Source organism: Ptychodera flava, chromosome 6, assembly GCF_041260155.1.
Source record: "Ptychodera flava strain L36383 chromosome 6, AS_Pfla_20210202, whole genome shotgun sequence".
NCBI lineage: Eukaryota > Metazoa > Hemichordata > Enteropneusta > Ptychoderidae > Ptychodera > Ptychodera flava.
The window spans coordinates 13,609,383-13,635,707 of NC_091933.1; the positions used below are offsets into that span (position 1 = coordinate 13,609,383).

At 36.4% G+C, this 26,325-nt stretch overlaps 2 protein-coding genes across 2 annotated transcripts in view; both read right to left on the reverse strand.

Annotated features, from left to right (window-relative positions):
- Nucleotides 1-1,017: 1,017 nt before the first annotated feature.
- LOC139134202 (plexin-A3-like) lies at nt 1,018-10,870 on the reverse strand. Its single transcript, XM_070701115.1, has 5 exons — nt 10,730-10,870; nt 5,017-5,199; nt 4,182-4,313; nt 3,836-3,936; nt 1,018-1,429 (listed from the first exon to the last, which is right to left on the reverse strand). Exons 1-5 carry the CDS (start codon nt 10,868-10,870, stop codon nt 1,345-1,347), a joined length of 642 nt encoding a protein of 213 aa, XP_070557216.1. The 3' UTR covers nt 1,018-1,344.
- Nucleotides 10,871-15,761: 4,891 nt separating this feature from the next.
- Nucleotides 15,762-26,325, reverse strand: part of LOC139134270 (plexin A3-like) — a 31,484-nt gene continuing 20,920 nt past the window's right edge. Inside the window, exons 9-15 of the mRNA XM_070701173.1 lie at nt 24,472-24,590; nt 23,254-23,388; nt 21,122-21,223; nt 18,578-18,674; nt 18,112-18,298; nt 17,295-17,369; nt 15,762-16,730 (exon numbers count right to left, since the gene is read on the reverse strand). The gene's annotated coding sequence lies outside the window, so the exon portion shown is untranslated. The remainder of the gene's footprint in view (nt 16,731-17,294; nt 17,370-18,111; nt 18,299-18,577; nt 18,675-21,121; nt 21,224-23,253; nt 23,389-24,471; nt 24,591-26,325) is intronic.

Here is a 26,325-nt window from a genome sequence, read left to right on the forward strand (position 1 = left end):
TTCCCTCCCCTATATCATGACAAAGACTGCTACCGTAAGCACGACAGCTACCATTACCACCACACCACCACCACCACCACCACAAACAACAACAACAACACAACAACAACAACAACAACAACACAACAACAAAATCATCATCATCATCTTGTGATAAGTAACCTATGATTATGTCCAATGCCCTAATTGTTATTTTCCTTCTCTTTTGATTGATTTTGTGTAATTTAATCTTGTAAGTGTGAAGTGTGTTGGCCATTCTGATAATGATTTTCTTCTGAAATTACACTAGTACCTTACTGTAGTCAGGAGACTGGGGTTAATTTATTTTGCATCCAGTGTTTGAAAAGCACCAGCCCCTGTCCTTCCGTGATATATTGTGTGAATACACATGTCTGTGTCACGTCAACCTGGCGTGATCTAATTAATCATTGTCATAGTTAGCTTTCTGCTAACAAATATCAGGTGTTGGTTTGGTTAAGGGAAAATGGACATTTCAGTGATGCATGGTGGGAATGAACGAATGCGATACGACACGTTCAAGTTCATTACAAAGTCTATAATGCTTGGTCATTGTCTGCGTGGAGAAACTCCGGCAGCCCATCCAAAGCTCTCTTGCGATGAGACAACCCACAAGGATCCGAAAAAAGAACGTACTCTGGTCAAAATTAAGATCGTAATATGACTATTTACGTACCCTGGATGCAGGCAGTCGTGTCAGGTCATAGTGTTGTTTGTTTATTGCTTGTTTGCTTCTTTGGGATGTCAGCTTTCAGACTAGTTTAAAACTATTTTCGGCATTTGGAATTCGTCAAAGGTTATAAGGCACAGTGTAATTGGACTGTGCCAAATATACAAACTATTTTAATTACTCTATAATTTAAAGTTCACCGTGACTTTGGGAGACACACATGCAATATCTTCGAATATTCGTACACATTTCTAAACTAATTCGTCTGATAGAATCTTCATCGGGAAAATATGAAATATTGTCTACAAATGTACACTGCAATGAGACGGTTGTGATTCGGTGATTTAATGCACTCGACTAATTACAATGATTATTATTCGAGAGAATCGACATGTCACATCAAATAGCACATCATTTCAAGCCAAAGGTATGATAAATTAACAAACCAAATCCATCGATCATCTTTGTTCAAAAGTTCGAAATCGCTACGGTTGCACAATATATTTTGGCCTTAAAATCACAAGTAAAATTCACATTTTCATTATCGTTTAGCTTTAGTGCAATATTTGCCTTGGCAATTTTTCAGTGTATTATCATACCGGATTTGCCACATTTATCGGTATTCTATCTTCAGGATCTATCGATTCTATCGCCATTCAAACACACTCGTTGTCATCGTTGAAATAATGAAGCCACCTTGATGAAGGATGAGAATCTTCGCAGCTTGCCCATGTCGAACATCTAGAAAACAGTAAAAATCGCAAAATCTTCATAATATTTGTCGAAGTGACATCCTGCAGCTTGAGTATTATCATTATGCATTCTCCCATATGGTTTTGTCACACCGTTATCTATTGAGATAATGGTTTGAATTATCTCAATACATGAGACGCTGGTTGTTTACCTTTGATTAAAGATTAACGTCAGAAGTGTTATTTTATGGTTAAATACAGAAGTTGATAATCTCTAAGTACGCGTGATTCGTTAAATATTACTGGCAGTTGTGTGAAAACGCCAAAATTCAACTCGATTTACGTTTCAAATGGAATTTGCAATTAAACTGAAAACAAAATAGTCGATAGGAAAAGTCAAACAATATCACAATTGGGCGAAATGATATTTCAAAGAGCATGCCAAACAACTATGAACTGCAAACAGATTTATGAACTGTCATAGCGTAATACGTATTTTGTATGATACAGACAAATATCCCTATGATCGAAAGCAAGGGATCTCATATGGAAATTAAAATGCTCCTAAATGAACGAAGAGGTTGCCTACATTACCCTACATTCGAGCCAACTGTAAATTTAGGGATGGACCATTAGACCTTGGGAGGGGGGGTGGTCACAATGAAATTGTGAAATTTTTTTTTACTATTGTAAATTTCTGAATTTTTTTTTCCTATTGAGATTAGCTGTGCAAATTTTTTTTTCAGAGTAAATTTTCAGATTTATAATTTTTTTTCGTTCGTCGCTGTCTGAAGGGCAAACATGTGGTGCCAAGCACCACAAGCGGCCACGCAAGCGGTCACTGGAAAGAGGTCAGGAGAGGGGTGTCCCCCTGCTGCTGTTGGAGCTTTTGAAAATAGAGATTAAAATGGTGTTATTTGGTGGCACTTGGGGAGTATTTTTGCGGGGGGTGGTCAGGAGAGGGTGTCCCCCTCCTGCCGTTGGAGCTTTTGAAAAATAGAGATTGAAATGGTGTTGTTTGGTGGCACTTGGGGAGTATTTTTGCGGGGGGAGGTCAGGAGGGGGTGTCCCCCCTCCGGCCGTTGGAGCTTTTGAAAGATAGAGATAAAAATGGTGTTATTTGGTGGCACTTTGGGAGCATTTTTTTCGGATTACACATCTTCCTCTGAAACATGGTCTTCTTGCTCCTCAGTAGCTTCGTATAGTTTTGAAAATTGACTATTTTGGTTTCCTGGCTTCCCTTTCTACTGCGTGGTGAAATGCCTACATTCACCCCACCAAACATCATGCATATCTCATGATTTACAATTGATTTTGACAAGCTGAGAAGCTAAAATAAGCTAAATATAATACAGTGAAATTTGCATATTTGTGTTTTTAGAGCAATTGTTGCCCTTTTTGATCAAAACATCTATTTCTCTGTAGCAGCATGTCCAAATTGATTGGATGTGTATAGATGTGTTGAAATTTCAATATTTGTCTTTTTGGGCAATTTATGCCATTCATGGTCAAAAAATCTGTATGCTCTGAAGGGCTTGTCCAATTTCTTTGAAATTTGCTACACAAAAACGATTAACCATGCAGATTTATTCAGTATTTGCTATCGAGAAACTTTCAAAGTTCAACCCTTTTATGTGTTTTTGTGTTGGGATTTGTTGGATAGATGGCATTCTACGTAGTGTATTGTTGAATGTTAAAACATGTGTTGCTGTTCTTATTTGAGGCTGTTTTTTGAGAAAAAAGAATGAAAATGCCTTTTTAAAAGCAAAATAATACATAATGACTTGATATGTTGTTTTATCATTATTGACGTGTTTCTACTTGTTCACCCATTCTTGCATTCATCATTGTAATAAAATGCTGTGAAAAAAATGAAACTGATGTGGCCTGCATCTGTTTACCTTGATCTTAAAAGGCAAATACAACTTTCTGTCTTGACAACCATACCATAGTTTCAATGTTTTACCTAGTGTACCTGCTTGGTTTGTACGCAAGAAACAAGTAGAAAACAGGCTCTATAATTTCATAATTTTCAAGTGATCAGAATACAAAAGTCCTGAAAAGATAAGATAATCACAACTTCCAGTATAAGGGATACAGTCACTCTAAATGTATAAATTAAAATTAAAAATGTGCCGGGAGGATGTATTAAAAATACAGAAAGTTGCTTACTGTCGGTAAAATCTAAAACAAAATCAAAATTTAAAGACTTTTGCAGATTTTCTTTTTACGCCTTTGTCCTCTTATTTATTTTTTTTTTATTTTGCAAACTAGTTTGAAGATTTTTTTTTCCTAATTTCTGCTCTGATTTTTTTTTTTCTGTTTTTGACCACCCCCCTCCCAGATCTAATGGTCCGTCCCTTAGAGTGCATTTGCCTGATAAAATGAAATAGGGTCAAACCCAACGATATAAAACACATGACGTATGTATACATATATGTATATTATAACAAACCTCCTATCCAATAAGCACCAACCACAATACGGATCCCTTGATCCCAGACAGCTTGTGCAAGTGGTATACTGGTTGCAGTCTTCTACCTTCAGTTTACGAACCTTTAAATATAAAGGACATTGCTATATAATCGAAATGTTAAGGATGACGTCAGTAACTGTCAAATAAACCACGATAGCTTAATATAGTGCTCCATTTTAGAAGATGTTGATCGTAGATCACTCAAACATCTTGCAAGCGCCTTTTTGGGTCAATATCAAAAGGATATTTATGTTCAGCGTCTGTATCATAGCTTTGATCAATGTATTTTGACGTCAAAATTTATGCAATGTATTTGAGAACTTACACTTCTTGCAGACAATCGGTAAAAGTGTTTTTCATCGGAATCGAACGTCATATCGGGAAGAACTTGCGTGTCACTCTCCTCGAAGTCAATAATTTCATAGGTATTTGCATAGGACGAATTGACCAAATGAACCTGTCAAATAAACACTTTTGAACTCAGCATTCTGTAAATTCAAATGTAGAGATAGCCCGTCATATGTGTTCACACAGGTAGTGTCGTTTTCCCGGTATCACTACGGACTGTTAGCTCTGCGTCAATAATTCACAGTAAGACTATCTTAGTATTGTGAATTCCGTCCTGCATCACTAACTTTTTCTTCGGGTATTCTTGAAATATTTTCTAGCTGACGATCTAGGCAATCAAACATCAGAACTCCTTGATCACGTCTTGAAAAGGTTATTTTGATCTTAGATTACGCGATGTCTGAAGGCCGAATACTGCATGATGGCTACTGGTTGATAAAATGCGCATACTGCATGTTTGCAAACTATTAAAAATGAATACTTCACTATTTCTCAGAAGGGAATTCCATAATTTTAACTAAGGAAAGTGGTATTGTTGTAGATAATGATCAAGTGATATTACATCGGATTGGCTAATTAGGAAATATATTGCACTTTCTGATAACATTTCTCTATAAAATAAATATGAGTGTGATTTTTCACATATATGTTTTTATACATTATTGCTACACCGATAAATTCATTCTATGGGTTGTGTTTTGTAACGTAATGACCTCAGAAATTTATAATTATGCAACCTATCTTAGGTAATACAATAGTCTAACATCACCAATTGTAGAACGAAGGCGACAATTCACAACGTGCCTTCATACCTTCAGAACATGGCCTTCGTCAGTACCCAGGAAGCCAACAGTATGTTGTTCCACAGTCGTGACAGCTATTGACGTCACCAGAGTATCTGAATAGTTTTCCACTGCATATCCATATTGATCGTCCACCCCATTTGCACACCGATAGTAATTCAATGCATTGCATTCATGAATTCCCCTGTAGAACTGAAAGTTGAAAAGTAAAGTTCCGCATGCTGTATACGAAAGATGTTGCGATAAGTATCTTCGTGAGTCATTTTGTGTTTTCAAGGCTTTCTAGAAATGACTTATAAACAACGTTAAAGGCGCCATAAATTGAAAAGCTTTGTATCTCTCTTTTCTCCTTTCACTTTGTGCTGAGTTTTGTACTTCCACAGTTTTGCATTCTTTGTATTCCTGTTGTTCCTTTTTCTTTGTGTTTTGTGTGTATCAAAACGATAACCAGATATGAACTGAATGTGCTCACGTGTTTTACAACAGCTTCATTAATAGTAGTAGGCTTCACAGAATCTTGGATATCCAGTAAACAGACAAGATAATTTTAGCATTTACTCAACACAACAACTTGACCTGTTAATGTGGCCCCTGAATGGAAGGAATGACTTTTAGTTTGACAAAATTAGAAACTCAGTTATCAAGCATTGAAATTGACAGCTGATGACTCGACATGTATTGACATTTATCAGACACTACTGGACGCATGAAATAATAGAGTATGACATGAATTACTGCATACTTTTTGGCTGTAATGAAGTTGTGTAAAACAATTGTACCTTTGACCTGTCTTATATTAAAGTGACGAAACGACGAACAATGAGATGTTACGCAACGTTTGCAGACCCAGGGATAATCATTAACCAAAACATAAGAACAAAGATAGACATTTATATTCTGATAGCAGTTCAATTAAACACACGACGCAGAGTGGAAGACAGACTTCTGATAAGACTTGACGTGTATACCGGGCGTGTATACAGCTTACTGCCAGAGTAACTATCTCTGAAGAGGATTTATTGTATTATGTTTTTCAATATTCCTGTCAATAAACCCAATTCATACCAATATAATCGACACCCGTGTGAGGCGTGTAATAAGAACAATCAGATATCTGTTATATCATTATATGTAGCAGGTTTCATCAACTTTCGCACAGTACTCTCAGAGTTAAATCACTAATTACAAAATTTTATTTAATATGTAAATGAGCTAATTATTAACTTGAAACGCCCAATTCTTCTAAGTACAATAAAATATTATCAGATCAATATCTGTAGCAAGTTTCATCTAATTTTGGATTAATATCACTAATTACAAAATTCATGAAATATGCAAATGAACCCTTAATTAACTCCACACAACTAAATGCTTTACACCACAATTAGATATCTGTCGGATCAGTATCTGCAGCAGATTTCATCACATTTGGTGCAGTTATTTCGGAGTTATATGACTAATTACAAAACTTCATAAAATATGCAAATAAGCTATTTGTTAACTTGACACTGCCAAATGCTTGTCAGTACAATTAGATATTTATCAGATAAATATCTGTACCAGATTTCACTGACTTGGGTGCCGTAATTTCAGAGTTATATACCTAATTACAAAGTTCATTAAATATGCAAATGAACCCTTAATAAACTTGACACTACTAAGTGCTTTACACCACAGTTAGATATTAGTCAGATCAGTATCTGCAGCAGAATTCGTCAAATTTGGTGCAGTTATATCGGAGTTATATGACTAATTATAAAATTCAGAAAATCTGCAAATGAGCTATTTATTAACTTGACACTGCCCAATGCTTCTAAGTATAATTATATATATATCAGATCAACAAGTTTGGTGCAGGAATTTCAGAGCTATGTCACTAATAACAAAAGTTCATTAAATATGCAAATGAGCAGATAATTGACATGACACTCACAGTATCATCATAATGTTCTGAGATTGTCATCTGTGAAAAGTTTAATTAAATTTTGAGCAGTATTTCTTGATAGATGCCTACACTGTCATTACTGTCTCCATAGGGAAACCATTGTACGGAAAAATTATATTGCATAACTTCATTAATATGCAAGCCACACTAACCAAAATTTAATCACTTTTTGCAAGTTGCATATGGTACCTGTGTACAAAATCTGACTAGAATCTGTTCAGGCGATTAAAGTAAAGACGATTGAGCAAAGTGCAATTAAGCACTTATTATAAGAAACAATAATTAGAAGGCAAAATTTGGCTCCTAAGTAGTAACTATTTATGTCGTTGTTTAAGAATTGCGTTCGCAAAGGCAGATAAATTGCCGAATTACTTGGATTTGTGCATAATAGAGAGCGATTAGAGCGATTCTTACATACTTTTGCCATATTATCACCACATTTACTAAATTATCAGGTGAAAAAAATATAAAGCAGTATATGGAAAGTTTTTTGAAGTCCGTGATTTGTTTTGGCGATGATGTTAATTGAGCCCAGCTTGGAAAGCCCGATAATAGAGTGTAGGTGCAAAACACCAAACAATCATGTATTTGGACTTCAAGTTAATGTAAAATATTCGCTTCCTTCTGTAGCAACAAGGCACTCTTAAGCACAATTGTCTACATTTTGTAGTCTCTGCTCGTAATGTTCTATAGCTCTTCGACAGTTTAATCATCACCACATCCCATGTACAATTCCTTTGATATTTAAGCCAGAAATTGCACTGGGGTTATATGTATGATAACTTCATCCTCCAATATTTGGAATTAATGAACGTCAATGACTCAGTAATTATCTGTGATAAGATGACAAATACCAGTGATTGATAGGTTGAAATGGAAGCATGACACGTCGAACTAAAGTGGGCTAATATCAAGAGTGCACACATACCTGAAACGCCGAAGCACAAGAAGCACCTTGCATCCATGACGCAGTGTACTCTGGTATTCCATCAAGCGTCATACATCCTTCAGCTGCATCTTGGAAAGCTTTTTCAATCAAGCCCATTCTATACAAACATATTGCAGACATTGTGATCGGTGTCGGTGGATCATTCGCACCAACAGCAAATGCAACAAACAGGACTTTTTCATCGTCATCCAACGCCAACGACTGAGTGAGATCCTGACCAGGTCTGGCGAGATAAGCTGCTTGAGCAAGGTTGTATGAATCATCTCTGCACTTCAATGTCACTTCGGTGTAGGAATTGAAGTAGTTGCTCTCTGCCCTCTGACACACACGGACAAGCTTGGAAATGTACTCCGAACCTGATGTTGATGACTTTTGCGTTGTCACAAAGTAACTGTAACCACTGTAGCTGAATCCAGCCACATAGCTGACTGGAAATGTGGTGATGTACGATGAAGCTACATCAACTCTTGTCGTTCCTGTACCGTCTTCAACAACCTCAAATATCTTATTACCTTGCAGTAGTCTGCCACTAACCAGCGGGCTACCAGCATTTGCTGATGTACTTGTTGAGCCAACATACAGCAGTGGTTGACCAAAGTGATAATGTGGTGCAATGAATCCAACAGTACATTCATCGGTCTTGTTTGAAACAACATAAACTACGGCGCTATTTTCATTGGTCACGGACAAATCATGGATATGTCGTTTTTGGCAAACACCTTGATATCCACCACAGGTTACAAGTTCACCCTCACCATCGTAGTTTATTGTCAGTATTTTGTTGAACGTATCGTGTGCTGTAACATCATCATCGTACTCCGGTCCCGTAGTTACACTGGCTGACAGTTCCAAGTCTGCATTCAACCTATACAGCTGATTCACTCCACCAACGTACACATCGCCGGTGTCGTTATGTACGGTCAAGTGGTTGAACCCAGTAGAGGTGACGTCAGTGAAAATTGCCACTTCATAGATGTTCGCATCAGAACGATGGATAAGTGCAGAAATACTGACAAGAATAATAACCCCGAGCGATGTCAAGGAATTCGAAGTCAGAAACCTTTCGTCCATTTTGTTTGAAACCGTATTGATAATTTGAACTGTTTGACAAAGAGATAAAAATACAAGAATTGCGTTAAAAATGTGAGCACCTGAGCTGTGTGGAAAGCATGAGGAAATGTTTCATACATTGAATCATTTTTAATGGGCGCTGTAAGCTGGAAAGGTAGGTGTAACACAATCTTCATTGCCCGTAATGATTAGCCTTTCCTAAGGTAAGTCTACACCATGAATCAGGAAAATCAACAGACAGAATGTAGTATACAGCCACAACAGTAACCGTGGTTAAGTCCGTGTGACCAGTTCTTTGACACCTTCGTGCAGGTCCGACTGCGCGGTCGCAAAGGAGAGATTGCTAACCCCGGGTTGTATCTGTGTATAGGCCTGTTGACAGTTGTTATGTAGTATGCGCCTCGAAAGTAAAAAGACTTAAACTTTTGCTCAAACTTTCCTTCATTAAACTTTCACATTCTTTTACCAAATCAACAATAAAAATCGGGTTGTATTGTCAGCGTGCATAGTTTAGAAATGCCGTAACAAATTACCCAACATTTTGCGATATTTGAAATTTAAAATGGCCGCTATTCCTGTGTTAATTCTAAATTTTGGATTTTCGAAAAAATAAGTTGGTGAAAGTTTCTTTTTCTAAGAGCTCTAAAATGAGCCCCAACAAGTGGTAGATCAGAAAAGAATTATAGAAATTTGAGAGTTCGACAATCTGTCACCAAGGTGCGTTCTACCTGAGTTAAATGATAACGCTTTAAAATATGAAATATGGTCTTACGTCGAACCGTAAGAATTCATGTTAGGTTCTTTGATATGGTTTTAGTATGTGCATTTTTCATATGGAAAGTAGGGTTATGGGAAGGTCATAGTTGGAGAACTCGACGTTTTGGTATCATGATGACCATGTGTACCACCCAAGGTGGAAATTCAAACGCACTGAAGACGTAACTCATCCTCCGAATTGCAAAGCTCAACTTGATTAAAAATGTTAGTCTCCTCCTTTGTTGAACTACAGTAATATTGTGGACAACTACAAACATAATGTAGTTGTTAACAAAGTGTTGAGTTGAGTTTTGTCGTGACTTGTCGATTAGCGAGAAATTTACTTGTTGCAACGCGTCTGCACTATCGCACAATCAACGATGTAAGATAAAATATATTATGATCTACATTATAATAATTCATAATTGATAAGTTGACACTCTATGGGAATATACTAGGGTTGGTGCAGATGGAATACATATTGATACAGCACACATAAGGGTTTGACTATCCTTTCGTCGAATTTGCTAACCTTAAATTGACTCATACAGAATGCTCCGGTACTTGTGAGGAGACAATGCAAAATAATAAAATAATGCCTGGGAAAGGCTATTCCGATACATAGAGGTTCAACAGTCAGTATTTTTAAACAGAGCTTGCAATGTCCTTAGGAATGTCAAACCGCAAAAATCGGTTAAAATGCTGAAGCTCTCAGGGGTATTCAAATAAGTCTTTTGTTAATATCCTAATAACTGCCCGTAAGCGGCATATCGAGAATTCGTTGAACTACGATTAGTACGAGATTAAATTTAATTATCAGTAACAAACCGTTTGATGACGAACAGAACCGACTATTAACACAGGATTTCAATATGTTCTGTTCGTCAAACTATTAAGCGCCAATGAGCGTTAATCATGGTGTAAAAATAAAAGATGATTCTTGCGTCACTTCTCTAAATTTGGACTAACAATGCATAATGCTTGGATCATTAAACACCTACCTGGAGTTGGAGTTGGTATTTGCCTCTTAAGAAATGAGACGTCAGTTGAGCTGATGAAATATACCTTTTCTCGTCGACAACACAAGGGGAAATGCTATGACGTCGCTCAGTTCTAAGATTGTAATCACCTGACCTGTGCATGCAGTCAGATATGTTTTTCTGGGGTGAGTGACCCTTGGCGGCAAGAAAACGTGATATGCATAACATTTTCAATAATGCAATAATATGGCAGCATCTGTTGCTTCTGAGCCTTACGTTTGTGCTATATATTCGAGCTAAAGTTTATGGAATATTTTATTTGTCATACATTTTGAAAGTGCAATGTTTCATGTCACTGACATTTTCCTGGAGAGTGGTTGAAAATACTGTGCGCTCGTTGCGTGTAGTCACCCTGGTGAAGTGACTCAACCGGTTTAACTGGTTTTAGAAATACTGTCCTGAAAAGTATCCGTTCTCTTAACAGGCGTTCTTTCATCACATTACAGGTGTGCCAAGTCGTACAAGGACTTGCCTAAAACGCAAAATAATGTCAAGGAGAATGAATATTATAAACAATATAGTCCAGCACTTTTAACTGACAATGTCAAGGTCTGAAAAGGATGTAGCAAAATTTGCAGTTGATGAGAGTTTTAGAGACAGCTTTTGGTTCTCGGCACTGATATGAAATGAGAGTTTTCCTTCACAATGTACCTCTTACATATGATGAATGCTAGTTTTCTCATTCTTAATAAGTAAAGACTGTAAGCAAACATACCCACTGTCAGATGCAACATCGTCGGATCTGCAGGATGAGAGAAAATACTACAAGGGTAACAAATATTTCCTCATAAGCCTTAAAGTTGTCAAATCTTGATTTTATATTGTAAAGAGAACCTGAAGTCGGACTTAAATATGACTTTCCCAATTACGGTTTTCTACGCCGAATTTCCCAACCAACGACGTCATTGTAAGAGCTATGAAGATGTGAAGACCGCCCAACTTTGTTACAATTACAGAGAAAGTGAGGGCAGTAGAGGTTGAGGTTGCTTAAAGGGGAAGCGGTGTTTACACGAGGACAACCAAAGGGAATTGTTTCAATGGATTACAGCTGAATACGTTTGGCTAACAAATTTCAAAACGCCCTTCCACATCTGAAAGAAGCAAAGCCGATTAACATCACATCACATGTTTGCAGAAGACCCTATTCTGTATTTAAACATCCGGATGTTTTTAAGTGTTTGAATGACATCCATTACATGTTGTCGTCCCTGTTGATGAAGCTGCCAATAACATTGTATTTGTCTGTAAGACGTATTATTTTAGATGTCTTATAACTGAATTTAGTGTAACTGAGACCTCCACCAACTCCACTTACAGACAATCAATATTCAACAAATCTGAAATTTTGGCTAACTATAAGTCATTCATGGATACTTTTAATATTGCAACCAAGGATGACGAAAATAACTTGCCTAACTTATACACTGGATTCCAAAGCTCCACAAAACACCTAACAAAGCTAGGTTTATAGCAGGATCTTCAAAATGTTCAACAACAGAGTTATCGAAGATACTGACTTCTGTTCTTTGTACTGTTTAACGGGGACTTCAAGCATACTGTGATGTTGTCTTTTCTCGGAGTGGTGTAAATCAAATGTGGATATTACAAAATTCGAAGGAACTCTTGGAAACTTTGAAATCAAGATCTGTTTCAAAAATAACATCTATTAAAACTTTCGATTTTTCCACATTGAATACCACAATACCACATGATAAATTGAAAGAACGCTTGAAAAACATCATCAAACCAAGCATTTTTCTACAAAAACGGTTCACGCCGTTACAAATATGTGGTATTAGGGTATAATATTACATATTTTGTTAAAAATATTACTAACGCTAAAGTGTTTTATAACGAGAAAGACATTATCAGTATGCTTGATTTCCTCATTGACAACATATTTGTTGAATTTGGAGGACACATTTTCCAACAGTGTATAGGAATTCCCATTGGCACCAACTGTGCTCTCTTACTTGCCGACTTATGTCTGTTCTCATACGAGGCAGAATTTATCCAGAACCTTATCAAGCAGAAAAAGGTCTCTGTAGCTCGAACTTTCAACCTTACATTTAGATACATAGACGATGTTATTTCATTGAATAACTCTGAATTCTGTAAATATCTCGCTATGATTTATCCTCCAGAATTGGAGATTAAAGAAACTACAGAAACGGCCTCTTCTGCTTCATATCTGGACATTTTACTTGAATTTGACTCTAATGGTCACCTTTCTACTAGGCTATATGACAAGAGAGATGATTTCAACTTTAGTATAATCAATTTTCCAAACCTCATCAGTAATATTCCACTCTCACCTGCTTATGGGGTATACATTTCCCAGCTTATTCGATATGCAAGAGCATGCAGTTCATATGGTGATTTTGTAGAGAGACATGGCCATCTCTCTTACAAACTGTTAAATCAAGGTTACACCAGAGCAAGACTTGTCTCTACATTCAAACGCTTTTTTGGCAGGTATTGCAAGCTGGTAGATAAATACAATATCTCTCTTCGACAAATGATCACTGATGGCATCGGTGACATGGGGCCTTAGTTAGTGACCACTACCTATCTGACTTACAGATTGATATATGGCGGGTGCCACATGTGGGGCAGGATGCGCTTACTATTTTCGAAACACCTGACATCACTTCTTGGTCTTTTGGCCAGAGGTCCATATATCTTTCTTTCATGAATTTGACTTTGTTTGTGTACCGTCTATTTACTGTCTGTTCTGTGCTGTTTGTGTCTATATGTTTACAACTATTGTCTTACAAATTTTGACCTAGTGTTATTGGATTATGGATTGGTATGATAGCGATTATCCTTAAATGGTTTCGATCAGGCTAAATATTTGACATTCTTCAGTGCCTCTTTAGTGATACCTTTCCAGAAATTTGGTAATTTTCACTTAAAAAACAGGGTTGTTTTGCCTTTTATACATGAGAATGTAATTTAACTGTACAATTTTGCGTAACGAAATTCGGACTTTGAACTCCCAAAACTGTTGCAAGTTCATTACGGAGACGTCCCTTCAAAATAACAGTTGCACATGCTATTGTGTGATAAAGACATAATATAACTCTTTACATTTCGCTTGAAAACAAATGAATATCTTTATATTTTTATCGCAATCTATGTCATAATGGGTCCTCCTGTCTTTACTTTTATCTCCGATTTTTACCATTCTTTGATCAGGTCTTACTAATTGAAAACTGTATAATCCAGTTTGAATATCTCAGTTTTCAAATAAAATCTTTTTTATCTAAATTGGCCATTTTAAAAGTTAATTTTGCAATTAATTATTTTGCTGGTAAATAATGTTTTACCGCTATTAACTTTACTTTCAATGTTGTTTGGGATAAGCTGTATTGCTGTTTAATTCTTTAAGGCACCAGTGCTCCAAAACCGCTTAATAAAGGTGTAATCTATACGATTTTTGTCTCCATTATATGTGAATTTAAGGAGAAAATACAACCTTTCAACAATTTCATAAAATTTTTCATGCATAACAAGAGTTATAGCACACTTTGGAAATCTGCACTGACCCTTATTCTATATGTATTGGCGACTAGGCTTTGCTGTAAACAACGACTGGATGTCGATTTTAGAATGCAAAGTACGTAAATGTAATGAAATAAAAGTTACAGAGCTACAATGTAAATACCAGTTCAAATACTGCAAATATAAGATCAATTACAATTTGCTGAAGACGGGAAATCAATTTAGAAAGTAGCAGAAAGCAGCCAAGGATCTTTTAAAAATGCAAAATTTGGATGTATTTTAAAAGCTTGCGTCACAAGAGGTATCAAAATTATATAGTGAGATTCTCATAATGACTAGAAACCACGCATTGCCAAAATAGCATATTTGGTATCAACGGTAGCGGTACAAAATGGGGTGAAATCAAGAGAAATTAAGAGGTTTGACGCGTTCTATTTCTGAATGGCCTAATTTCATTGAAACACTCGATGAAATCACAGTAAGGCCAAAAAATATATTTGTTTCTGGTTAGCGCGCGCGTAATTTCAGGACCTGCGCATAATATCTTTTTTCATGTAAAAATTTTGGGTGAGTCAGAATTTCGTGTGTGGTGTCGGCTTCAATTCAAAGTTATTATGATGCACGTCCAAAAATGCATACTAAAAGAAAATGGAAGTATTTTGCAGCAGTGATAACAATAACAACTAGTGCAATAGTGTCAAACCAGCATTGTCAGGACCAAAAATAAAAGAAAAAAAGAAAACACAATCGCATCAATCATCGCTTACGTTTGCTGAATGTCAAAGACCAGAAACAAATCTTCATTTTTTGGGCCTATTAAAGCATTGTAGTTGATGTTACGAACCTTGTCATTTTACTCCCTTTTAAAGGTAGGGGATTTGATCCCAGGGATCGAGTTTGTTCTAGTTTGTAAGTGGATTATGAAGGTGTCATAGCCTTTGGTTTCCATTGAAATTGTAATCTAGTGGGTAAATTTCCTGGCAAGACAATCTGACGCCTTAACCATGCCTTTAAGTCGTAGTGGTCATCGCAAAAGAAGCTGGCTATTCTTCTTCGGGGTAACCGTTGCTTTTAACATTTATGGTCATTGCTATTCTTTAGTAATTGGCCACACACTAACAGATAACCGAGTGATGGCACTTACCAATAGCGTGGTCTGTAGGGAAGTTTTGAGGGAAAGACCCTGCTCTGATGAACGATGTTTTGATAGCGAAAATGGCGAGTTGCTATGTTTTCACCAAAACTAAAATGAAATTGGTGAAGGTGACAGATATTTCTTTGGGTAATAAGTGTTCCAAAACAGAAAGCTTTAAACTTCCTCAATGAAACTTTAAACCATCCTCTTCCATAATAAAGACTAAATATGCAGGCGTCAGCGCAAGAGTTTGGAATAAAAGAAACAAATTTACGACATTTGAAATTCACGAAGGATGTTATACCTTGTGTTGCCTACATGGTAAAAAATATTAATTTCGGTTCCACAATATCTAGACATTGAAAATTTCTTTACTCCACATACTGAAATTGGTCTACTTTAACAGCACACGAAATGATACTTTGTAAAACATAAAGAATCCGAATATTTATACCCAAGATGCATTTTGAACATATATGCATCCTTTGTTCACAGCAAAGCTGCGTCTTGTTTGATAGGCTCAGCAATATACGGCGACATATTTATAAAAATCAATCGCTAATAATAAGTATGTATCTACGATTCTGATAATCAAATATATTTGTCAGTTTAGGAGAAAACGTGTACAGAAAAATGGCTATTGATTATTTATCTGATTATGTTAAACTCACCAACATAGTCAAAGATGAGACAATGTACTTCAACACAGAAAAGCAAAGCAACATTTATAGTTATACGTGAGATCAAATTCGCAATACTGAATTTCTTGACACTTGTCTTTGTTCGTTAGAAACGCACAGATATATCAGTCGATTCTCCTTAATCTTCAAAAGCAGTATCGGTAAAATAATACAACCAAACATCATTCCTATTTTTACAAAGCAATCTTGAGCATAATTATATGCTTCTAAAACATAAAAAACCACATAAAGTCATCTCGAATACACGGTTCATCTCGGGTACATAAGTAGAAATTCGTTACAAAATTTGTCACACCTCTAATCAAGTATAGAGTTCTATATCGCTATTTTTACTAATATAGCAGTGCCTCTATATGCAACATGAATAACAAAATGCAAATTTGGTAAAAATCTTGTCAATAGGCTTGTACGCAGTATGTTTCGAGAAATTCACTTTCTTGGATATAATGTGTGATGCCGTATAATTTTTGCAAATACTCGTTTGAAGGCTGTCTATGGCTGTTCACTGATTTTTCGTAGTATGTCATAGCCGAAAGGACTTGTCTACCACTGATTTCCCGTCGTCTTTAGTCCATCCAGCGTTACAGTAGCAACGTAACATTCGTTCAGATACCTCCAAAAGCTGTAAAATACGTCAAAGTGTTGTCTTTTTATCTGAAGTGACCAGTGTAATGAGACTTGGGTACAGTCAAAGTTTATCAACCATTCAAATATCATATCATATTTATGATAAGCTAACATGCAGCAGCTACGTTATTACAGACATGGTCAAACAATCAGCTATTCTGCTTGACACAAAAGGCTCGAATCATGCAGTGATTGATTTCAGTATCATTTCCAAAGACCTGCATTTGATGTTAGCATTTCAACTTCCTGTATATCAGTAATGTACGATGAAAGAAGACATAATATTCAATCACTCAAATTTATCTATCTCGTTGAAGACTGCTTCTATACATGTTGTATTGAAACTTAAACTAAATCGAAATGATTATATAACTGTGCACGGAAAGATTATATAACTGTGGACTGAAAGTGTTATGAACATAACATAAAGAAATGAACATTTTATTTTAGAAATCAGCGTTGTAAAAGAACGATCTGTAATTACTGCTGTCATATTAATCTTCCATACGATGTGTGCACAGTTATGTTGATTAATATAGGCGTTATATCGTGACAATACCTCGTCTTAATGTGCCATGAGAAACATCAGTAGCACATCCAGAGCTGTCCAAGCATAAGAAATACCAAGAAGGTCCTAAACAGAATATATACTGGTTATAAAATGGGATCCTAAAATGCTAAGAGACCGGCATGGATATTAGTTGGCGCTTGTTGCTCGTTTTACATTGTTATTGTGCCGAATGTTTTAGTGCCAAGCGGCTCTATAACTTTCAGAGTTGTTTTGCGAAGTACCTCGTCATACACAAATGAAATATCATTCTTGATGACTCTAAGATCACAAATATATTACAGTTTCATTTTCGTAAAGGCACGACAAAATTAGTTTGAAAGCTTGTGTGACATACAGAAATACATCGTTTTCGATACTCCCTGCAAATGTGACACATGGTCTTCTAATGATAAGTAAATACGTAAGTGGATGTCAAATCTGGGTAATCTCATTATCACAATTAATATATTTACTGGCATCGAAATGTAAATAACAATTAGCCATGCGTGTGTAAATGACAAACTTTATAATACCAACAAAATCGTTATTTTGCGGAAAGATTAAGTAATCAAAAACTGAACAGTCGTTATATCTGTTCTATGACAAGAGTTGTATACAATAGTGTTTTCAAAATACAAAAGCTATCTTTCATAATTCATTACGGCTTTCTGACTCGTGTCATTAGAAAAGTGGACACCATAATAAAGTAAGGAAACATATCAACCACTAAGCATTATACTAATTATCGAAAAGGGGTTTGAGATTTTCAAGTTTACGTCTTTGTTTGTATTATATCGTTTACAAAAGAGGCAATATTGATACATACCAAGTTAAGTTGAAAAACATTACGCTGCTTGAACCACCTGTATCGAAACAAGTGGGTTCGCAGTGGTCAACATATTCACAAGTGTTGGTGCACCTACACCATCCACAACTTAAAGCTTGTGTCGCTGTAGCATCTGCAAGACACTCAGTGCGGTCATAACGGTCAACTGAACAGTTATACAATGTCACTGCGGAATAAAAACATGTCAGGCTTACATGTACTGAATACATTTGCTATGAGATACATTGATTTCCTTGTCATTCTCGAAGCTTCTGCGGCATGTATATTATTAAATAAGAGCGAATATTCAAATTACTAAAACAATATATACAATTTGAAGAAAATTTGAGCAGACTTCATAATGCACTTTACCGTGAATCTTGTTCTTCACTGACTTTACTGCAATTATGATATGAACTTTGTTCAGGGAATACACTTCACCATTGTCTGTATAGGTAAAACTTACCTGTGCATCCATGGATATCATCTATAAGGTTCAAACCATAATTCCATCTCAGAGTCAGATTAGCATACATCTCTGGCTTAACAGATTCGTACGTGTACTGTAGGAGAGAGTAAAAAAAATAGTAAAGCTGCAAGCAGCTTTACCGGGCCCACTACCTGATGTTAATTTGCAACAAAGGCAATTTTTAATCCAGCCTATTAGCTTAGAGTATTTGCTCCTTACTGCTCCTTATGAAACAACACAAATTGTCCAAAACTGGTTGTTAGCCTTAAATTAGGTATACACATAATTAATGAGAAGTACTTGTCAAGAAAGTTATTAGCTAAAGCAGGGATCTGTGGCTATTAATAAGAAAACCTGTAATTGTTTTAAGCTGCCGAGATACAGGAAAGTAGGTCAAAGCTCATAAACATTTTGAGAAAAGTAACCATATTAATAGACAACAGAAACCAAAAATATAGTACTTGTAGTTACTGAGAAACATGAAAGTAGCTCTAAGGTCATTCAACTTTTAAAAATGAAAACGTCTCATACTGGTTATCATCCGACAAAAACACAAACGACAAAAACTATGGCCTTGATCTTTGCTGAAGTACGTGAAAGTAGGTTAAAATTCATCAAACAAATTGGAAGAAATCTCATCATCAAACAAAAACCCGAACTGTAGTCCTGATTGCTGAGTTACCCAAATGTAAGTAAAAGGTCACTCAAAGTTTGGAGAAAACACTGCCTCATACTGGTCATCATCCAACAAAACCGTATCTCAAGCCCTTACGGTTACTGAGATATATGAAAGTGGGTCAAAGGTCACTTGAGGTCATCCTTCAATTTGGAAAAAAAAAGTTTAGTCCCTTGAATGATCAATATCCAACAAAATCCAAACCTCTAGCCTATGTAGTAACCAAGTTGCGTGAAAATAGGTCATAGCTAGGTCATCGAAGGTCATTCGAAAAACTTTGCAAGAAATTTTGGTACCATACTTGTCCATTTGATCTATTCGTCCTGACGAGGAATATTTTAATATATTTTACGGTTATGATAAGTTTATCGCAAATGGCAACATGGTTGCCAAAGCGTTTGAACGCCTTTTGCAAACTTGCTAACATTCCCACTGATAATGATCTGAGCGAAATTCCACTTCAAATGGTCTTTTGCTTCTGGAAAAGAAGATTTTATTTAAGTGAACTTTGTCAAAAATTCAATAGGGCGACTAAGATCTCGTGACTACTCGCAATTAGCTTTCCAAATTCAAGTAGTCCGCATGGAAGCACTCTACACAAGAAATTTGCAGAGGAGGTGCCCTGTATTTTTTAGAATATGTCATTTTGTGGATTTTCTTAAAATCCAATATGGCAACCAAAGCCATGTGATCAATTGAAGTCCAAATGTACCATGCACTGACACACCCTACCCTTAAATATGATGTGAAGTTTTAAAGTGATACGAGCAGTAATAATTTATGGGATTGGGAGACACAAACGATTTACTGAAGAAGAATTACAGAAAAAGAAGTAGAATTCGAACGAAACCAATAAGGGCCCACGCCGAGTGGGCTTGTTCCCCCCCCCCCCCCCCCCACAATACATAGTCAAAAGGTTCAAGTTAAAAATATTTCCACGTTACACGTTTTCATTACAAAACAGATGATAACATGTGCTGGTATATTGCATAAATGACATGTGATATTTTGTATCACTTCATGTGCCAAGCAGACGTCTTTGCATAATGTAGTTATTGCAAGCTTTTATATCATACTTCTTTATAACACCGTCCACACGATCATGTAGCGATTCACTAGAGACGAGAACAAAGATACGTCTAGTCCATACTGGTTCGAAAAAGTTACGTCAGAAGGTATATTGTGAACGACTATTTCCCGAGCTAAATAGTCTTTGAAAAATAGTCTGGTCACCAGACCAGACGCTTAGTGTCGCCTGCAACTTTGAAATCATTGCGGGTGATTGGAGCACAAAGGGCACCCGGGATGAGCGGGGAGCCTCGGCCTAGAATAGCAAGATTTTCCAGCCAACAGCGCAGGAACTTGAAGAGTTCGTTGATAATTAAGATTCAAATGCAACCAAAGACGTTATGCGGTATGTAAGGACATTTTTTTGCTTTTTTGAAGAAATTGGCAATACTGGGGGCTCTACTGTTACTGCTATTCAGAATCGCCGAGTAAGTTTCTCACAGTGTGTTGTTGCATTGCGTATATATCTGAGCACATTATAGAACAGCATGAGCATGGTCGTGCTATAAAACACCTATAACTTGGACTCTATTCGGGCTATAGCGTCCGTTTATTACCTCTGATAATAGTGGCCCTGTGTTACCAGAAACACGTCGCTATATCCCTCGGCCTGCGGTCTCGGGGAATATCGATGTATCTCTGGTAACGCCTGGTCCCTCGGGGTAATAAGCGGGCGCTACATCCCTCATGACCACGTAAAAGGTGTTTACTATCCTTTCAAGTTAATCAGTATATCCCTTGTACCATCAACATACACAATTTCCAAGCTAAATGTTTCCGTTTCATTGTCCACATACCTTCCTCATGTTGCATGTCACCGATGTTTCATCATGTCTCGTAGCTTCTGTAGTTTGAGGCTTGTCTTCTATCATCAGAACACACTCGTATTCACCTAAATCCTAATGGTTTAGTAAAGTCAGACAAAGCATGATTTCGTAATTAAGTTCAAGTCATTTCAATGAACAGAGAGTCTACTGGAAGAAAATGTATAATTCTCACGTCCCTGGTAAGCTGCGATTTTGAGAATACCAGTGTGATCGATTTGTTTTCACACCCTGTGTTATCGCACGTCGAGCGAAATGCATTTTCGTTTGACGAATGCAAATTGCCGATTCGTCATTCGCTGTCCTGGCGGCAAATTTAATACGTATTGTTTGACGAACGGAAAGTCGCATACTGTAATAAAACAGAACTTTAGCTCGGACATACGACGAAAATAGACACAAGCACAGCGTGACAAGGTTAGTTTAATTACTACAGCGCAAAAATGATGATTTCGCAATGCTGTTAGAGGTACAGCTATGATTAAAAAGAGTATGATGTATTTTCTCAGAGCATTTGACAAGGAGGAATGTCAACTTCATCTTTAAAGTAAATGAAAGAAGTCAGATAATTCTTGTATGACAACGGTGTTCTCTGAAAAAAGACAACAAGTTTTGCAAGTATTAAAAGGACATGAGACAATAATCCCTTACACCAAGGGTGGAGATTGAATGTCTCGCAAACGTTTGGAATTTACACTAGTTCCGGTTAGTGTGGGCGATGGTGTAAGACAGGAATTCCCTATCTCGTGTGAGACATTCCATCTCCGCCCGTCGGGATATGGGATTAGATCATTCGCTGGTCCATCATCTAAATAAACACAGTGCCCTATTAACGCAGCATGCCTGAATTATGATGTTAATCATGAAAAGGGTAACTCAGAGTTTGTTGACCTGTTCATTGATATTGAACATTACTAGAATAGCTTTGGTAAAAGAAACCAGTATTGAAAACTACACCTTTCACGGGATGAAATGCTTGATATACAACAACATACACAAATATACAGACTCTGTACATTTGTTAAATACTAAATACTTAAATACACCGACTAAATTTTCTTTGGCTTTTTGACATCGTTTTGTAATTTCGGAGTCTATATAAAGGTCGGTGAACGGTACGGTTGAACTACCCAAGTCTGTGTAAAGGTTAATAAACGTTACAAATTTTCCTTCATTCAGGGTAAAACTTCGTTGTCAGGGACATCGAAAGCGTCTGCGTCATTGATATCTAATTACCAAGGATAAAGATAGAAACTTGTATTAGTGTATTAGTGACATCTAATTGTCAAGGTAGTAAGTAGAGTGATTCTGCGTCATTAAAACCTAAATCCAAGACAGGACCCTGGGATGATTACATAAGGAGTGTGTTATATAAAATGATGTAACAAATGCAGATTATGTAAAATTTTATATGATCAATGCTCATTATGAGAGGAAGTTTAGTAATGTATTTTTCCAAGAAAGAATATTTTAATCATTCTTAGCCAATCAAGAAATACTAGCTTATTAGTGATTGGAGACTTAACTAATTTAATCTATACTTATGATGCTGCAATTTCTTTACAAAGGGATGATCACCCACTATCTTCAGTTAGCTGGGCATCTCTGATGTGTAACTTTACACTTCAGCAATAAATCACTATCTATTGATCTTCAGCTACTTTGTGAGCCTCTACTCTGTCCAAGATCTCGAGTAAATTCTCCAGACCGACGAAATGAGACACAAAAAGTATACAATGCGTATACTAATAAAATGCATAAGTACAGTGTACACTTGGTGTGCAAAGATCTGCATTACGTATAGATATGTTCTATATACAAAGATGTATGTAGAGTATACCATTGATTTTGTGTTCCATATACGTCAATAAACGTTAAAGGCATACAGTCACTTGTAATCTAAATATTCCTATATATGGTCGAAGGGGCGTTCCTTGGTATTCAAAATGACCATGTGCGGGCGCTGTTTTTAAAAAGCGGCCACCCACCTGTGTTGGTTAGATTTTCTCTTTCCATGGTAACTTTGGCAAAATTGGAACAGGTGACAGTATACCATTAACATGCGAATGTATATCAAACATTTTGTCTGGTGTTTATTCCTTTACCTTATTTTCATACATATTAACTGTTGTAAGTTGAATCTCTCTGTCAACATTAACCGGTATCAACACCTCTTCATACTGCACGTCAAGCTGTGGACAAAATGCCTGCCCCTTGATACCAGTGTCGTTAAACTTGTTCTAGTAAAAGTGAAGGCGTAAAAAGAAATTATATTACCATGCCATGCCCGTCGCACTGTGATTGGTCGAGCTTAACCACGTGACTGACCACAAATACACAGTAATGGTTTGTTTACATGCCTATAAATATGAATAATAAGATTAACAACTCACAGTATCGTAACTTTACAGCTGAAACGTAACTCACAATCAATCACAAAATAAAATGGAGCACTTGTGGGCCAAGTTTAGATACTTTTTTCTGCAAACATCTCCGGATTTGCCAAATTTTTACAGCGCGCGTGACACTGCGTCGCATATTTCTCAGTTCTTGGGCCCAGTTGTCGTTCGCTTGGAAAATTTTCGCAAATTTTGACGGTTTTCTTGGGTTGTTGATAATATTATGGAAACGACAGAGTCCGCCCTGACCATTTACTATTATTTATGGGCGCGGGCTCGAGGAAAGCCAAAATAACGGTCTTGGCAAGCCTCGCCCGTTAATTTTTGGCTTTCCTCTCTTCTTTGCCCATAAATAAACGTTAATGGTCAGTGCGTCGCTCGTTATTTCTATAATATATCGTTCGTTAGACAACATCCAATTAAAACGATCAACAGATCAACTATGGTGCCGATTCGCATTTGAGAAAGCACCATCAATCAAAGTAAGGGAAATGTACAAGATTTCATTCCCATTCAAGGTTATACAAGACAAACTGTTGTAAGTAAATTTGTAAAATGATTTTGAACCACACTTATTACTTTGTTTTTCCTAAGTTTTTACCCTTTGAAAACTCAAGAAAATAAGTTTAGATACTGAGAAAGTACACGAATGATTTAAGAACTTCTAAAGTAATAAAATCTGCTGTCTTCTCTAATCCTCGATGTCAGTTAATTCCTCCAAAATCATATTGCAATTTTAACATTGTTCGATATTTTAAGATACCACTAACACGATATTGGTATAGTTGTCAAAATATTTTAGCAATGGTACAATCCCAAACTACTTGACAGTGCTTGCATAGAATACGATACATTTCCCTCACTATACTCTTCAATACTGATGTCATTGTTACTATTATTATATTGCAATGCGTTGGTACGTACATTAGTTCCAACTACAACTGACGAAGAATCATCCTTTGACACATGTCCAAGTAATGTGACATCGGTTTTCGTAGACACACCAATTACAGGCCCAGTCACTGGTTACACACCCTGTACATCTAGAGAAATATTTCGAATTAACTTATGGTTGGAAATGCGAATAACTTTGAAACAACAAGATATGAACTGAAAATGCTCACGTATTTCATTATATATTGCAGTTATGTGTAAATTTGAACCTTTGCCACATGTTTACAACTACATTGGAAGTGTTATGATCAACGCAATAAACGATATTCAACACAGATTAATTCTAAAGGTCATTTAGTATTCAAATATACATTTAGCTGAAAATAAAAATAATTAATTCATTTTACTGCTTTTATTGCATCACCACTTTATATAGCAAATGTAATTTCCTTTGGTCAAGTCCTTCAAGTTATATATGCAAACTGTGAAAGCTCATCAGATGTGCAAATTGTAAATTAGCTGACATGAAATGCGAAATGACTTTCAATATTGTTATAACCTGGTATAATCATCAAATGTACATAGCATGTTTTGCCAACTTCGATCAAGTAACTCCAAGTATATATCCCTAATTTGGAAAGTTCGTTGAATATGCAAATCAAGAATTGACTGAAATTTTCTCATTAAATGTGCAAATTAGGAATTGCTAGAAGTATAGATGTAAAAGGCTTTTAATAATGTTGAATCATAGTATCTTTAATGCACACAGTAAGTTTCGTCAACTTTGGTATGGTCAATACAGAAAAATGTCCCTAATTAGGAAAGTTCATTAAATATGCAAAATAATCGCTATCATACCAATCCATAATCCAATAACACTAGGTCAAAATTTGTAAGACAATAGTTGTAAACATAGACACAAAACAGCACAGAACAGACAGTAAATAGACGGTACACAAACAAAGTCAAATTCATGAAAGAAAGATATATGGACCTCTGGCCAAAAGACCAAGAAGTGATGTCAGGTGTTTCGAAAATAGTAAGCGCATCCTGCCCCACATGTGGCACCCGCCATATATCAATCTGTAAGTCAGATAGGTAGTGGTCACTAACTGAGGCCCCATGTCACCGATGCCATCAGTGATCATTTGTCGAAGAGAGATATTGTATTTATCTACCAGCTTGCGATACCTGCCAAAAAAGCGTTTGAATGTAGAGACAAGTTTTGCTCTGGTGTAACCTTGATTTAACAGTTTGTAAGAGAGATGGCCATGTCTCTCTACAAAATCACCATATGAACTGCATGCTCTTGCATATCGAATAAGCTGGGAAATGTATACCCCATAAGCAGGTGAGAGTGGAATATTACTGATGAGGTTTGGAAAATTGATTATACTAAAGTTGAAATCATCTCTCTTGTCATATAGCCTAGTAGAAAGGTGACCATTAGAGTCAAATTCAAGTAAAATGTCCAGATATGAAGCAGAAGAGGCCGTTTCTGTAGTTTCTTTAATCTCCAATTCTGGAGGATAAACCATAGCGAGATATTTACTGAATTCAGAGTTATTCAATGAAATAACATCGTCTATGTATCTAAATGTAAGGTTGAAAGTACGAGCTACAGAGACCTTTTTCTGCTTGATAAGGTTCTGGATAAATTCTGCCTCGTATGAGAACAGAAATAAGTCGGCAAGTAAGGGAGCACAGTTAGTGCCCATGGGAATTCCTATACACTGTTGGTAAATGTGTCCTCCAAATTTAACAAATATGTTGTCAATGAGGAAATCAAGCATAACTGATAATGTCTTTCTAGGTATAAAAGAAAAATGCTTGGTTGATGAGGTTTTTCAAGCGTTCTTTCAATTTATCATGTGGTATTGTGGT

Bases quoted from the DNA above. Each gene is read 5' to 3' on its own strand.
- LOC139134202 (XM_070701115.1), bottom strand. From the start codon at position 10,870: ATGCACAGGTCAGGTGATTACAATCTTAGAACTGAGCGACGTCATAGC. The intron at 3,937-4,181 runs GTAAGTTCTCAA...TTATATTTAAAG, and splicing joins ACCGATTGTCTGCAAGAAGT to GTTCGTAAACTGAAGGTAGA. The intron at 1,430-3,835 runs GTTTGTTATAAT...ACTGTTTTCTAG, and splicing joins TGGTGCTTATTGGATAGGAG to ATGTTCGACATGGGCAAGCT.